Genomic DNA, 17,396 nt, shown 5'->3' with positions numbered 1-17,396 from the left:
TATAGGTATGAGAGGCTGCCGTACAATTAATTTCATTGCCAGCAATTCAAGTAGTGAACAGACTCAATGTCATTCAAGGAATTTTTTCTTTCAGAATACAAATCCATTTTTGGTATTTCTATCAAAATTTGATGTCTGGAACAGCATACTTTTTCTGTTAAACATGGACTAGTACTATTACTTACGTAATGATGTATCTTTAAAATGTGCCTATCATTTGATTGCAATTTAAAGTTGATTAGAGGTTTCTAACTTCTGAATGTGAATGACTGATATCAAAGTACTAGGCTGATCTAGCAGAGGTACTCTGGAAAACAACATGCTGCAAATTGCATAACCCTCTAAAGTACAGGAATTTTAGGGTGATATAACTGGCACGGACTCTGAATGGCTGGTGGGAACCTGAGCTGTGAGGCATTTACTTGCACAAGTTCATGAAGACTTAGCACTCCAGAGCTCACTGGAGTTGATTTGGCCATAGATTTTATTTTCGCCGTGTAGGTACAGTGGCAGGATACAGTAAGTGTGGGGTTTTCTCTAGAGTACAAACAGCTCAGCAGTGCACATTTGGGCAGAAAAGATCTTTTGTGAGAACTGAGAGGTGCTTTCTGGGACCTGTGAGTCATGGGAAGTGGGACCACAATGGCTCTTAGTCCAGCATTGCCTTTGCAGCACTAATCTGCAGGTGCTGTGCGGTCTCTTGTCCATGCACACATGCACACCCCCTCTACAGCTTGGAGGGCCATGTTTAAGGGAAAGGAGCACCACCATGCTGTGACCATCTGGACGGGAGCCACTTTAGTGTGGAGGATGAGTCATTGGTTAGCACAGAGCTGTGCTGTGCTTATTAAATTAGGTGACGTGTTACACAATTAGCCTGTATTTGCACGGCTGGTGACCCAGACCGGCTCAGGTCTCCCCAGCTCTGGAGCTTAGGAAGGGATAATTTAGATCTATCTGTAGTAATCACCCAAGAAAGTTACGACCCCGGAGTGGCGAAGCTGCCTCGGGGAGCTGTCAGGAAAAGCCGACTGTAGGAAAGAGCCCAAGCCCCGGCCCTTGAAAGCGGTAAGGATCTGACACGGAGCCACGGCAGAGCAGCTCGCCTTGCTCGGCATTCTCAGCTGTGACTCTTTCCAAATTTAGGCCTCTAAACTAGGTATCTGTTTCTTACGAGAATGAGGCTATAAAAACTACCACCCTGGATCAGCCAGGGTCCCGGCTTGTCTGGTATCCTGTCGCAGGCTGTGTCTGAGAGCTGACACCTAGAGAACAGTGTGAGAAAGGGGCCAGCATTATGAACTGAGCACACATCTCTCCATTTGCGAGGCAATTACCATACTTCATCATTAGGCACAGAGTATGTCAGTGAGTTTCTCCTAATGAAAGTCTTTCATGTTGTTTAACTAATTGAATATTCACTGGGCCATCACAGGGGACCTAAATTGTCCTTTTCACTTCCAGGTCCTGATCAACAGCTAATCCTTAGCTGCCTCTGCATTGCCCTAAATATTAAGTATTTATATGGATATTTTGTGTGGAATTTCTATGTATTTGTTAAATGAGTCCCTCTTTGTTACCTTATACTAACCTAGTATTTTTTTTCCCCCTTAAATATTCTCTTGCATTTGATGTCAAAATCTAACAGCAAACCAATTCTTGGTGGCTTTTTTGTGCACCTTCCTTTGCTGCTACATGAGTAAATGACATTATTTGCATATTCTTCAAAGATATCATGCCTCTGTTTTATTTTATTTTAGATTTAATTTTTCAATAATTCTATTGTAATTTTCAAACATTAATAATAATAAAAAAGCTTTTGCATTGAACTATTTCTCCGTAGGCTCTCAGAAGTTGTGTTTGACAATTTAGTCAGTAGATTTTTATGATTCCTGGAAAAGTGTGCCGTCAATCTGAACAGGGAAGAAACGTGAAGATTTACTGGAGGGTTTATCCTACTGATCGGTTGCAATGTCGGATACAGTGTATAAAAATTCTTTCCCAGAATATACTTTCTAAGTGTGTATTTGTGTACAGCTGTTTTAAAGTGGTGACAAACAGCAAAGAAATAATAATTAAAAAAATGATAAATATCTTAGAAGTGATGTAGAATTCAATGTTGCTGAGTAAGAAATCCTGTAAAAGAGTTTTTCATGCTTGTTTCAGGCTTGTTTTACAAGGTATGAAAGGCCACATGACTGCAAATGCTCGACTAACACATTCAAACGAGTTATCCCCTGTTAGCAGAGACACATTCTCATGCTCCCCAGGGAAGAAGTAATAGTAGGCTATTTAAATAAATCTATTTGCACCACAGTAGGGTTTTTTTATTTTTCAGTTGTGGGTGTCCAGCAGTCCATAGATGGTTGGTTCACTATCTGTACCTCCACTGACAGATAATAAACCTTTTAAAATAGTCTTGCAATCACGTGCACATGCTCCAAGAGAGATAAACTAAGTTTGGATGAGAAAACAACTTCTGAATTGTGCCCCATGGGTAATTAGGGTAGAAACAAGCTGACAATTTAGAATTTGTTCTTCTGATGTGATACAGCATAATTCTTAGGGAACTGTGCCTTTCATTAGTCTTCATGGAATAAAGTGTATTTTTAAGTAGCAGGCGCAAATGTATGAAAGCCTGTTTTATTTTTGTTTCGATGCGATCTCAAAAACATCATAAAATCTTGCTCAAATCTAAATTTTTTCATTAAAAATTTTTTTCCATTAAGAACTCTAGAGTTTCATGTGAGCAAGGCCTTGTGTATTTTACTAGGACAAGTATAAAGTCTGCTGACCTAGCTATTTGCAAAAGCAAATCCCAAATTCTTGACACTTCACCTCCACCCACATGGCATTCTCCTGTCTTTCATTTTGTGAACACACACACGCACAAAGACACGCAGTTTCTACAGAAAGCATGCCAAAGCCTCTTAATCCTGAATGCTCTATTGAATGTTTGAGGTTCTAGTAAATTGGAGTGAAAATGCAATGACAAGAAATAGTTTGTGTCCTATGTAGCAGACAAGGAGTTTTTAAGCAGGCCTGATTTTGTTTTTGTAGCACAGATCCTCTCTGTAAGCCTTTTTTGCTGTTGAATTTTGCCAGGAGCGGCTATGGATTAGTGCAGCCTTAAATCTTGTGTTTATTTAGTATTAGTGAGGAGCCAAGCAAAAATGCCTGCCAATTGCTTCAAATCTGTGCCCATGTGCATTTCTCATTGTTTTGGGAGAAGAATAAAGGCTGATGACAGATCAGACGTGCAGATCCTTCACCTGCAGCCTTCTGGCTTGTTTGTGACCATTAGGTGCTGCAGTGGCTCTTGGCTGCTTGCAGGCAAAAGGCAGGTTCCAGTGGGTGCTGCAGAACAAGACCTGTCATTTCACAGTTGCCTAAAGCTCCTTGCTTGCTCCTCAAGTCCTTCTTCCAAGGCCTTAGCATCAGGATTTTTGGGTCAAATGCTTTCCTGACTCCGGAAGGTTGTAACACCATTATAACATTCAATAACTGAATAGTCTGACATTTCTGACTAGGAGAAGGCTTTATCTGAAAGAAGGTTTCAACCTTTGGCAATCTGCTTTCTAATGCTAGTGGTGGAAGACCTCTTTCAAAGCTCATGCTGAAAAACACATCTGAGAAGGAGTCTGGTAGCTGGGCCATTGATCAGCACTGTAGGAACTTGGGGTAATTTTCCGTCATGTCATTCAAAGAGAGACATATTCAAAAGCAGTTTGTCTCTCCATGCTGGTGCTTCCACTAATCATTCCATCCTGGATTGAAGGCACCTTCCAGATAAAAAGGGAATAAAACCAAATATGTTCTGTTAAAAGGTTTTGTTCAAGAAAACTGACTTTTTTAATGTGGAAGGAAATACTTAAATGAAAAATTCCTGGTCCACCACAGAACTGTAAAGGAGATGGGATTTCCTATGTACAATGGCAATATAGAGTCTGTTGAGGCTACATGCAACAAAACACAGCATCTGACTTCTACTGAAATTAAAGGCAACCTTTTAAATTAATGGAATTTTATCATCTGCTAGTATATTTGGTCATTTTCTAAAAGAATATTTATTGGAAAGCAGAGAAAAAGTAATTTCTTGGTACAAGGAGGCTTTTAAGTTACTTCCAAAAATAGCTTGATTAATTACCTTAACTGTCAAACTCTTTTCTCCACACCAATTTCTGGCTAGTTAATAAACAAGACCTAATAGGCAGGGAAGATGCAAAGTCAAAGACTGGAGCTGAGAGACAAATACTGCATGAATACATGAGAATACGTGTCACTGATTTCACTTGCTTTAGGTGTCAGAGAATGGGTGATCCAGGGAAGAGGACTGGGCCTGTGGGTACATCTGCCTTTTCCTTTTCTCGGACACCTGAGCTGTCCCCTTGACCTGTAGTCTCTGCTGTAATCAAAACCTCAGCTAGACAGCCTTGGCAAGACTGAGCTCCTCATTGCTTTTTTCCTGAAGAAAGATCTGTAGTCAATAGGAACATAAAGTCTAACACTATGGAAAAGAATTTGACATAAACAGTACAGCAATGCCTTTTTGTAAAAACTGAGTTAAGAATATTTTAAAATAACCTGAAGATTTAGTGAAAAGTGTTCATAATTAAAATTTTATTTGAGTGCCAATACATTGCTGTTAGGATGTTCTTGATACATGGCCTAGAGTTTTAGGGTTTTTAATTTTTTTTTTAAATTTGCAACTAGATTTGCTTCTGTGTTATGTAAACCAATTAAGCTGTTCAGAAGACATTGATTATGACCCTTTCACAGATTGCATGATGCCTTGCGCAGGCAGACAGGAGAGCTTTATTAAAAATGCTTGTCATTTCTTAATATTGTTCAGAGGACATATAATCTCTGGGATAAAAAATACTTGCAAGAGTAATTTGCTGATGCAGAACAAGGACTTTTATTAAGTTCAAATCTATTTATTATCTGTAAATCTTCTAACTTGTCAAAACACTGGATGAAAAAGGAGTGCATGTGTTACAGGGTCTTTCCTGTTGAATTCAAATGAAGGGTGTATATTTGGTTTAATGATCCCTGCTCTTGAAAATTAAAACTATGACTGATATCTCAAACTAACAAACTGATAAATGAAATGCTTTCATTTTTTAAAACTTTATATTAACCTCCTATTTTAGTTAATTTGAATTTCAATTTCAATCTTCATCCAAGAGATATTTTGTCCCTTTTCAAAGGTAAGACCAAGTTCAGAAACTCAGAATCATACTCATTTTCACTCAGTTCTTGGGGAAAAATTTGACTTATTTCAAGTAACTTTAAGAAAAAATGGTCCAAAGTGATAAAAAAAAAATTCTTTTGAGATCTTGCAGTATTCTCCTCAATCCAGGCATTTAGAGCACTGCAGTAAGCAAGCAGTGTTTTCACTGAATCTGTCACCTCTGCTTTTAGGAGACTGCAGAGTCATCTACTACTAAGGCAAAAGGAGCAAAGGTCTCTTTGAATGGCTACAAAATTTTGGACTCTAAAACCTTGAGTTTGAAGAAGAGGGCATGCGTCTTTAGCTAACAGAAAACACAGCACAAGAGAATCTTGACTTATGAACACTCATAACATCATCAAAATCCTCCTTTAGAGGAGGAGAGACAGAATCCATCCCATGTAATGTATGTCAGGAATGTCACTTAATGCCCATCTTGAGGGTAATGAGTTCTCCCTAGTGGTGAGGGTGGTTTAAGAATCTGTATGGAACATACTGGAATTACTGACTGTACTGAGTTTATGGGGTATTATAGGAAATACAGGCTTTGAACTATTTTAAGGTGATAAAAATATTTACAAAATCTCTGATGTTGTAGTTCTGTCAAAAAATTAATTCAATTGCTTCTTTAATCTCAAGCTATGGTTATTACATGCATGCCTTCCTCCAATTTCTTAGAACGAAGATGCAACATGACAGTACAAATACATAGGAATCAAGTACTGAACCTACATTCTTTCTTACTACATGCAAAAGCGTTTTCCACTGCATTGTCACCTGTATTCTTATATTGGGAACTTCTGAATAAAATCTCTTTAGGAAGTAAATGACAGCGTGTAGATTTTTGTTCATTTCAATTAACTCCCCTCCCCTTTCTTATAATCCTTTGGTCATGTGATCCTTTTGGTTAGTTCATAGCATCTATGGAAAGAGTGTTATTTACACATTTTCAATTGAAACTCTAAAGTATTCTTTATAACATTGACAGGGTTTTGCTTAAATTTGGAAGACTCTTCTTGAGAAGTGGGACATTAGTAGCATGCTTGGTCATGAAGTGTTTTCTCACTATCCAGATTTGTTGGCTAAAGAAATTATGCTTGTTCTTGGTGCAAAATGTACTGTCTGCTGTTCTCCTACAGTTCTTCTATTCTTTCTCCTACACTCTAAAATATCCGAGGAATGGTACATGACTGTATTTAGGGGATTATTATGCCAAAGTGGAAAACTAAGAATTTTTTTAATGAGACAAAGTTTGTATATATATAATATAAAATCATTTAATAAATAAAAATAAAATTATTTAATTGGAACAAGCGTAGCTATTCTTTCCAACAAATAAAGTCATATGAAAATGACCCTAGCACCAGTAAACATGCAGTATTCATGGTATCTGGGAAAGCTCAAGTTAAATGTTTAAAGACAGCTGCTTTTTAGTGATTAGCACAGAGAAGAAAACAAGATTCTAAGTTTATTATCGTGCCCTCCTGTGAATGTGCAGAAGAAGCCAACAGCCATTCAGCTTTACCTTATTGTTTGCTAGTAGCTGAGTGCCAGAATAATTACTCTTTGTAGCCAGCATTCTTCTGGGCCCACACAGACCTACTCAGAAAATAGCTCATTAAAAGGACCTCTGAAAATCCTTGCTGAGAAGAGGAAAATATGACCTCTTCTTCAGTTTTATCACAGACATTTTGTTGCTGCTCCTTTAGTGTTCAATTTTTTTTTATCTTCTGATTGTGCTCTACATACTACAGGCAGCAGTCTGCAGAAGGAGGGATCTGAATTATCAGCCCACTGAGTTTTGTTAGTAGGGGACAGGTAAGAATGCTTGTAGATGAGCTTGTATTGATTATTCGTTAAATGCCTGGCACAGATGACTGTAAAGAGTGCAGCTTTTGATGGGAAGCCTATTGCTGATAATACAGGATGAAATAATCCATTTCTTAGAGATTAAAATACTAACTGCTTTCCCCTATGTGTGGTTTGTTTAAAAGCTGAAAATTTAGCAGCTGGTACTTCCAAAGTACTCTGAGTATCCCTAATGTACCATCAATGAGAGCTCTGTTCTCTTCTTTATGGAAAGGAGCTGAGGAATATGGGCTAGCTGGTATTACAAGACTTTCACTGCTGTCTGCTGGAATGACATCAGAAAAAAAATGATGGCAGATTAACTAGAAGCCCTCAGTCTGGTAATATATGAGTAGATAAAGACTAAGGTTTTAATTTGCCCATGACAAATGTGACAGCATTGCTTTTCTTTTTTCAAAATACCTTTTCCTGACTGTTAAAAAAACCTTGTTAAATCCAGAGGCCAGATGGCTTTTAGAATCTTGAAAAACATATTTGAGAATATGCCATGATAATTTAGTGAGATAACTCCAAAACATGAAAGATGTGCTATTATCTGTCATTGGTATGTGGGTGGCAGCTGTATGGCCTTTTGAAAATTTAACACAACTCTTTCTTAATATTCTCTTGATCCCTGCTCCAAAAATATAGTTCCTCAGCAGTACAAGTGCCTGGACACAAGTTGTAGCAGTTTGGGAAGGAAGATATCTATTGAAAATGTCATTCTTATTTTAAAATAATAGTAATAGAAGAGTCCAAACACGGGAGAGAACCTTACAGAATCTGTGCTGCCAAAAGCAAATCACATCAGCCTTTACTTTCCTCCTGCCAGATCAATTATTTTTAAATGAGAAGTTACTTTCCAATAAAACAAAACTTGTCCCAAACATTTTAACTCAAACCCCCTTACTTTTTACAGTTTTCAAAAATGAAAATATTCTAATAAATGAAACTGAAAAAGCCATCAAAAGATTAAATGTACTTTTAACATTGTTTAGCTGACAACTGACAGCAGTAATAAAAGGAAAATTAGAGGAAAAGGAAACTTTTAGGAAATCAGAAAATCAAAATGAGGAGGCAGCTGTCAGTGGAGACATGCATGTGGTACTGGAGGATGTGTGTGAGCATCTCACTGCATTTTGGCGTTTTGATGAGAGCAGGTGGAGCTGGTTGGTTGTATCAGGGGCAGGAGGTGATGACAGGAGCTGTTAACCTGGGGCATGGGAATGGGCACATTCAAGTCTCAGAGGTAGCTGCAGTCTCTGAGTGGGGAGTGTTGGAAACTGTCTCATATCCTCCCCTGGAAAGAGTTTTCTTTGCTGAAAGTGCAGTGAGAATGAATTTTAACCTGAAGCTGTAGTTCTTTGGGTTTGAGGACAATTTTTCTTAAAGTAAATGCTAAAATTAGCAGGAGACCAGGGTGTAGAGGGCCGTGGTTGTTCATTTATTCCTGTCAGACTAGGATGACTGGAGTGTTCATGCTGTGTTGAAGTGTTTTGGATAGTTATACCTGGGGAAACACAGAGAAAATGCTGTTGTGAAACGAATGATGTTGTGTTTGCCAAAATATTGCTAAAGTGCTCTTGCTAACAGCAGGTTTGCCCTGAAGCACTGAGAGCCCTGATATCCAGCATATCCTCATGAGAGTCCATGAGGGATTTCACACACAACTGTTAACCTGGAGAAGTTTGAACTGTAACTCAGCTGCTAAGGTGAGGCTGTACCAGTCCTCCTTTGACTGCATCTAAAAAAAGCAGCAAGATAGTGCTTCAAAACTGAGCAGAAACCCTGCACAGGTGGGAAATGCTCAATGTCATCTGCTGCATCCAGATCACTGCCAAACCTCAAGGGTGTGGTGAAAGACCAGATACCTCGTGCAACTTATGTAAGCTAGAGAAACATATAGAAATGCAAAAATTTGTAGTTACTGTAACTGAAAAATTAGCAGTCTAATCACAGAGTTACAATGTTGTTAATTCCCTTTTCACTGACGGGAACAAGTGGAAGGAAGCACTTCTTACAAACAACATCTGAACCCTTTTACTGTTCAAGATGTTGTCATTAAGAGAATGAGGCTGTTGTTATTAAAGCAGATAATTTTTCACGGGGTGTGTTTGGTTCTCAAGCAGCTTTCTCAAACCCTCATGCACTAACTCATATCCAGCTGGCAGGACAGTCCTTAGTGCAGAAGCAGACTTTATTACTATGCCTTTGGCTTCTGAGAGAGTGACCTGTACATGTAATTGTGCAATATTTGTCTGTGTACAGCAGACAGCCTTCTTGGATGGTGTTCAATTTGTTCATTGCTGACTCCAGTGTGTCCTGGTGGTCTTGGGCTGGCGCTTGGCATTCTGAATTTATCATTTATTGTGTATTCAACTGGGCTACTTATCTCCTGAGTTTATCCATTTGGGAAAGACTTCTGTGTACTTCCTCTCTTCAACCTGTTGTCTCTTAGCACCTCCTCATTGTACTGTTCACTCAAGTGCACACAAACCCTCACATACATGGGGTTTGTTATTATGATGTAGTCCAGGTACAGACATACTCACACTTCAAGTCAAAATGGTCCTATTATTGCAGCTCATTCCCAATGATCACACAGATGACAGCAACCTAGACAACTTTCTCATTTCTACCACTTTTATTTTCTATGCATTGTTATGGAAGGTGTCAGCATCTCCAGTTCTTTGCAGGCAGGTGGATGATGTTGATGGTGGGGCTTATGTACCCCATGCTTTGGGCCCACTTGAAGCTTCTTTTCTGTCTTTAATAACAGTTTACTTGTTCCTTCTTCACCAGCCAGCAAATTTTATATCTGAATTTGATGGTGTTTGATATGTTTCAGGTATGCCAGATACTGGTTCTTTGCCTGCTCTGTTATCCTTAATACCAGCACACAAGGTTGCATTCCTGTAGTGAGTAACAACTTATTATTAATGATTTGTGCTTGTAGCCCTAGGGCTGCTATTCCACACTTGCACTTTCAAGGCTTCTGCTATTATCTTGTGCTTGTACTTTTGGAAGCATCTTTTTAAATCCCTTGGTCTTTTTCAACAGCCTTCAAGCTATGATAGCTGGACATGTAGTATCAGCACACATACATCCTTTTTCTGCAGTCACTCTGAAGTTAATCCATTGTACAAAATTAATGGTCTGTTAGGAGATTAGCTCAATTGGTTAAAGCATATGCTAATAGTGCCAAGGCTGTGGGTTCAATCTGTGTATGGGCCACTCACTTAAGAGTTGGACTCGTTGATCCTTATGGGTCCCTTCCAACTCAGAACATTCTGTCATTCTGTGAGACATGCAGGGATATGTGCAAGCACAGCTGTGATGCTGGGCACCACCTGCTTCCTAAATGTGTTGCTTGGACCAGTGTCACTGGTGTGTTATCAAACTTGCTCTGCAATGTGTTTTGGAAAGGAGAACTCTGGAGATGCTCACCTGTGGTGGCAGCACCACGTGGGCTAGATTCTCCTGTGGCAGGATTGGCAGTGCTCAGTGTGTGGTGGTGGAACCTCACCGCATGTAAGCCTCAGCTCTGTGGGGAGGGAGCTGCTCTGGCTGAAACCCCCCTGGCCCTCAACCACTCAGATGTTTTGGGACACCAAAAGGCAAATGGCTGGTGTGTGATACTGTAAAATTGAATTTCCTTGCTAGCATCATCCCACAAGACTGATGTCTCAGCTCTGACAGATGTAAGTAGGCATTTATTTATCCTCCCAGTGCTTGGTTTGAGAACTACGCCTGCTTATTGATAGCTCAGGTTTTGGGAAAAAACTACGAGTGGAATTATGTCATATAGATTAATGGGAATGTGCTTCAAGGTTGCTGTGAGGGTGACAGCAGCATTTTGGGACTTTTAAAGAGCTGAAATTGCAAGAAACTCTTACAGGAAAAAGAATAAATTCTAACTTTCAATTTCTCACTGAGTAATCAAGACAGAGCTGTTCAAAAATGGACTGGAAAACGGATCTGTTTTGCCTCACTGCTATACTAACGTGACTAAGCTGTGTGCAGCCTTTTTTGTTGGGCGGAGGTATCATGACATTGAATAAGAATATATTATGTATATCAGTTGTAAATGTATCTGTTAATGTGCTAGTATGGATGTTCTGCATATGAAGACATAAGTCCTATAACCTTGTAAGGACTCCAGTTTTGATGCAGATATTTTTCTTTATCTACAGGCACTGGATTTGATATGAAATCTCCCATTTCCCAAGGAGTCTTCTGACCATGAATAATATGATAATATTTGATAAGCAGTCCATGTGCATGTTAGACAGCATCACTTTTTTGTTTTCATTTGGTTTTTTTATAATTTTCTTTTGCAGTCAGCCTTCAAACTTCTTCAGTCTACTTTTGTCAGTCCTTGACTGCCTTCTATGGAAGACCAGATGGCAAGCCTGGCCACACTAGTGAAAAATCAGCAACAATATTTCAGCTTAATTTCTGGTTGATCCACACAGCAAAATAAACACAGGACAGCCAGAAGGAAGGGGTGACTATCTGCTGAGGGAGAAGCTGGAGGCAGTCTGGGTATGGGACCACCTAGCTGTGGTTTTGCGCATGGGTGATGGGACTAGAGCAGCTTGAGATGTTACAACAGAGTGTTTTAACTTGGGAGATGTTGCTTCTTAGGAGGTTTAGGAGACTGGAAGCAAATAAGAGGTTTAAGGGTGTCAGTGATACTATAAACATGATTTAAAGGCCCAGGTCATCTTAGGGTCTGACATACTATGACCATTTAGTCACACTGCATATAATTAAGTCAAGTAAGCATAACAGGGAAGGTATTTTACTTGCCCTTAGCAAAAGGAGGAAATTAAAGGTTATCTTTACTTGCTTCTCATCAAATTTATCTACATATGTGTAGAGCAGTATCAAAGAGCAATTACAGTTGTGTAAAGTCTGCTGGGCTGAAGACCTAATTAAAATGATGTTTGAAAAAACCCACTTCATCTGAATGAGCTCTTGCATTTTGAATAATAGATTAAAATTTTTTAATGTTACAGTGGCTGGGCATACCCTACATTATTCATTTGCTCTTTCTAGTGCTTTACACATATCACACATTCATTTTCAAAAGATACTTGTCTGCATTTGAGTGTGTGTTGATGTATTGAAAGAAGCAGAAATTATTTGCTGAAGGTGATAAAATGGGAACATCATAGGGCCTGGGGAAGCTTCTGGACCACAGTTGTCCTTGGGAATTTTGGCACAAACTTCGTCTTGACTGTAATTTCATCCTGGGTTTTTGGAATGGGTTTAGCTTTTTCCTCTGAAATTTCACAGAGAGAAAGTTGGTGTTCAGATGATCATCTGCTGCTGTTTGTAAAAGGTTTTAGAAAAGCCGGAGCTCATGTTACACAATAAACAGCTAATCCATATTAGGTTACTGTGATAGCTATAATAAGTCAGGATATGAAGATAGGCTGAAGATTCTTACATCTCATTAACTGATAATTCCATCTGACTAGATTTTCTCTGTCTTTAGGAGGAGACAATATCTCTTTGTGGTTTGACTTTAGTCTGAACATAGAAAAGGAGTTTAAGGAGAGATTACAGAACTCGGGCTGTGTTTTTGGATGGCCCCTCTCTCTAGCTGGGTGAATGACGTTAGCTGTGCTCTCTCTGAGTGTCAGAGCTATATTTATCACTCAGGAATTGTGAGCATGTGAATTTGTGCTCTGACCAAAACAGTGCTTCTGTCAACATGTTTCTATGTCATGATGTACCCACTTGTTATTTTGCTATTATTTACTCATAATTTACTTTTCTGTTTTTTAAACAAATAAATATCTTCAAAGGAAGAGCTAGATGTTTCAGGAATGAGGTTTTCTCAGGGTGTTGTTTTATTAATGGAATGACTTACATTAACAAATCAGTGGAAGAAGTGGTAACGTGAACCAGCATATTGAATTTCACTTTAGCAATCTGTATTCCAGAAGGAAATCCTGAGAAGCAATCGTTGACAATGGGACCTCAATTTAAATTACAAAATAGGCAGTATGCTGAATGCATATAGGGCATATGAGAGATTAAATGGAAGTGTTAGTTTGTGTTCACAAGGTAACCAAGACATTAAAAATGGACTCTACAAGTAAGGACTACAGAAGCTGTGGTAATGAAAACAATAATTAATATAATTTAAGTTACTATCCCCAGGGCAGATGTAAATTGATGGTATTAATTATGCAACAAACCTGTTTGTAAATTGATGACATAGGAGCTCGTGGAAGTCATCTAGAATAAGGTTTTTGTTTTGAAGCTTTTTGGCAGTATATTATGCAGCCGCCAATAGACACCAATGGATATTCAAAGGTTATTTATGTTAAACTCTACAATTTGTATTCTTCAAAGCACTAACTAACATGAAGGCTGCAATTAAAAACAATCAGTTATTTCATGTGCATAAGGTTGATTACGTAACATTAACCAGCATTCCTTAGTATTGAATTCAATAGATGTCACATTTGGTATTTTTCTGCCGCTGTATTGATTCAAGTAAATTCCAGCAGCAGGGAATGTATGGCATTGAATGACTTCTGCTGTTGCAACCAATTTTGGAGAAAAGATGATAAGAAGTTTCATGTATGTTTTTACATATATTTGAATTTTAAGCTTCTTTCTTTATTGTTTACCTCTAAGTATCAGAGTGGCTATTAGTAGATGTAATGAAATGCTGGAAGCCCAGCCTGTTCATTTCTTTTCAGTTCTTCAAGGTTGGAAACATCAGCCAGAGAGAGAGAGATGGTAAATGAGATGAGTGTATGACAAAAGGTGCAAAAATCTTTTCTCTACCTTAAAAAAGAAAGTAGTATGTGACAGTTCCTTCTACTTCACACTGTTCAATTAAAATTTAAATTTTAAAATGTCAAAGTATTTTTTCTTTTTTTTTTTTTTATTACTCTAAAATAACCACTTAAAAATAATTCTAACCAAGAAATATTTCTCTTTTGTTTTCCCCCAGTGGCAATGTTTGTGTTTTCTGGTTAGTCACCTGATAGTTGCTTGTCTAGGTTTCTGTGGAGCAGCTTAGATTGCATGACCAGTTTTACCAGCTGGAAGTTCCTGTTTCTCAATTGCTATTAGTGAAACTAAGAGGAACACAGTCCTGTCACTGCTTCATGCAGTATCTAGCAACTTAAAACTGTCTGAAATGCAGTAATTGTATTTGCTTGTGTATGCTTTCTAAACTCTAAGAAAATAATATACACTAGGGGAACATAAACAAAACCATGATTTAATGGCATCTCCTGCCTGAAAAAAATAGTCTTGTTCGCCCATTTTTATGTATTTTCCAATCATTGTTTTAGCTTGCAAACAATTTTGGTGATTATTTCCACAATATCTTTAGGCCAAATACAGAAAAGTTTTCTTTGTGTGTTCTTTAATACCAAAGCAATAAAATTGGAAGTGCAGGGTAAGACACAATACAAAATTAGGTGATAGCAAGATCTTTCCATTACTATGCAACAGCCTGGAGCCTCTAGTCTGATTTCTTGTTTGTATTTTCTCATTACAAATATGCAGATAAAATAGTGGGAGTTTAGCAATGCTGCCACATTTGATTGGAATTTGCCATAAATCTGTTTGTGTTTGGGTTTCCTATTTGCACATTTATTCCCTCTCTTCCTTTTTCTTTTATAAGGAATATTTTGCCTTCTATCTCAAGAATGCCCACTGATACAGAACAGCTGTTATCAAGACTAGAGAGTGAGGTAGAGGGGGAAAATGTTATTAAAGACAACCAAAGTAGCCAAATTCCTCAGCTGCACTTCCTGATTAGAGAGAGAAGATGAAAGCAAAACTACAGATCTTCAGGAAAGCAAAGGCCATCTCTAGCTGATTTTAGTGTAGACCCAGGTACTGTGTAAGACTGCCACGAGTTGTGTCAGCTGTACAGAAAGCACTAATGCTAATGTGATGGGTGCTCCTGCCTGTGTGTATGTAATCATGCACCTTGAAGGCACCTCAGGGAGCAGCAGGTGCTTGGGTGGCGTCTGCATCCCTGGCTGTGTTGTAGGGACTGGCAGCTGCTCTCTAGTGAGTACGTCCTTGAGTACGAATGGTACTCTGCTGACTTTTATCAGGAGCAAGGACTAAGTGTTTAATGTGCTGGCTAATAATATTTAAAAACTGTATTGTTGTTTTATAAAAAGTAATGATCAGACTCAGGCACCTTAGCGTCTAAAAGAAAGACAGAGCTGTTGTTTCGCCTTCACATAAAATAACAACCTGAACTCCTGGCATGGTGGATCATTTAGCTGTCACTCTTTTGCTGTTGATTCAGGCCATGCATTATATATTCCAGTGCTTGGTCACTTGTGTGAAATGGAGGGGGAAGTAAAAGTAGGAGAGCACCTTGTAGCTTCACAGCTGGATGTGTCTGAGAGAGCAGAGTTCTTCCAAACTGTTGAGGAAAGAGCAGTTGACAGCGTTTGTACAAATAACCTGCCTCTGTTTTGCCTGAGCACTCCAGCAGGCAGCTGTTAGTGGAAGTAACTAATATTTGCTTGGAGTTTTTTAAAACTGGAAATTTTTAATATTCCAGCCACAAGATGATCAAGTAATGTAAACCATAATTCCACTCTGTTCCACAATTGCTATTTACTTATGGATGCAAATTACAAAGCAGCATAATGAGAGTCATATCTCTTCAATCTGTTTCACTTTAAACAAGCAAGCAAAAAAAAAAAAAAAAAAAAAAGAGCCAAAGCAATAATTCTGTTTTCCTGTATGATTCAATACAGTTCAAGCCTCTGCATATTAGAGTTCATTGAAAAGACAATTAATAGCCATAAGGTCTACATCAGATGGTATAACAAAGGAAAATCAATGTACTCCATAGTTATAAATCAGAAAACAGAATTTCTTTACACCAACAAGTAGTGGGAAAGTCAGCATGTCAGGTTCAGTGGTTTGGGGTGTGGTTCCCTCTATTCACCTTGCGAAGGCATGTGCAGTTCTTCTTCCTGATGTCTTGCAAAGCAACTGAGAGTTTTACAATGATGTGGACTTCTTTTTCCTGTTCCATCTCCTGTGAAGGAGATGGAAGTGATAGGAGAGCACTGTGATAAAATTGAACATTTAGGTGAAATTGCCTTTGTTTAGTCTTTCTTGTGTTTGGTGCGTTCAGGTCCTATGTACACAGTCCTACTGAGAGGGCAACAGGGGGAGGGAGAAATAAGCAGACAGACAAGCAATTAATTGGTGTATGTGGCTGAATTGCTCAAAGAAAATGGAGAAGATACTTGAATTACAATTAATTCCAGATATTGCTCAGAATTAGCTGCATTTGCATTAGAAAATGTGAACATGTTTTGCTTTTTTTTTTGCAGAGCAAAGGTTTTTCCTATTTGGTTTAAGTTATTAAGCAAATACTCTAGGGGCTATTATTTGCCCAGATACACTGGTATAATTGAATTGTTGTCCTACTAAAGTGGAGTTAAACAAAGATAAAAACAGCCTTGAAGTGGATTGAATATGGTTTTCTGATTTTGTTATGGAAAATTGAAAGAATAGCAAGCTATCAAGCAAAAGTTCCTCTGTCTGCTGTGCCACACCACTAGAATGTATAGAATGTTGATGAGTATAATCAAAGCAGTATTTTGTCTGTTAAATAAGGCTTTAATACACAATTACCCAATTAAAAAAAAAAAACACCAGAGCAAACACCTCTATAGTTAATAACAGACATGTAAGTTATGTAGATTAATTATTTCATGTTATTAATGTTACCTCAACTCTGATAAAAATCATCTTTATTTGGATAAAGAATTTGAACTAGTTTTGTGTTTTGTAGGTCACTTCTCAAGAATCTGGAACCAAACCACTGGCCTTCACGTTTGTACCATCCATTGGACAACTTCCAACTCATTTTGAGGTTGTGGATATCTCTAAGTTCCTTGTGACAATTCCAGAGGATCCAAAGGATCTGAGCAACCTAAATATTGTAAATAAGGTAGATTTTTGTTTGCATTATTTTTTCCACTTCTTCAAAAGATAAAGAAAATTTTATTCTGAGCATTGCTGAACTGAAGCTCTTTCCCTTGAATGGTTTCTTGGCTTGTGCTTGGTTTAATTACCAAGATGTGGAATTATTGTGCAAGAGAAGGCAGGTGTCTGCTCAATAGCTTGCTTTGCCTTTGGCAGAGTTTATATTGGAAGGAAACCCTTGATCATCTCAATTCTGTCCTCTGTCAGTCATGCAATGGCAGATGACAGGAATTCCTTCTTGATCTTCATGACAGCAAGGGTGGTGTGCAAGGAGTGTTATCACATGGAAATTGACCAGGAGTTGTTC

The 17,396-nt window shown here is 38.3% G+C and overlaps 1 protein-coding gene across 15 annotated transcripts in view; it reads left to right on the top strand.

Moving 5' to 3' along the window:
- Window positions 1–17,396, top strand: part of MLIP (muscular LMNA interacting protein) — a 111,072-nt gene that overhangs the window by 24,526 nt on the left and 69,150 nt on the right. For all 15 annotated transcript variants that reach the window (XM_082300625.1, XM_082300629.1, XM_082300619.1 and 12 more), the window contains exon 2: window positions 16,896–17,054. In XM_082300625.1, the coding sequence (XP_082156751.1) occupies window positions 16,896–17,054 (159 nt within the window). The remainder of the gene's footprint in view (window positions 1–16,895; window positions 17,055–17,396) is intronic.

The sequence above is a fragment of the Coloeus monedula genome (genome assembly GCF_965178545.1).
Source record: "Coloeus monedula genome assembly, chromosome: 2".
Taxonomy (NCBI): Eukaryota; Metazoa; Chordata; class Aves; order Passeriformes; family Corvidae; genus Coloeus; species Coloeus monedula.
The sequence above is the reverse complement of the archived record's forward strand: the minus strand, read 5'-3'. Positions and strand labels throughout refer to the sequence as shown.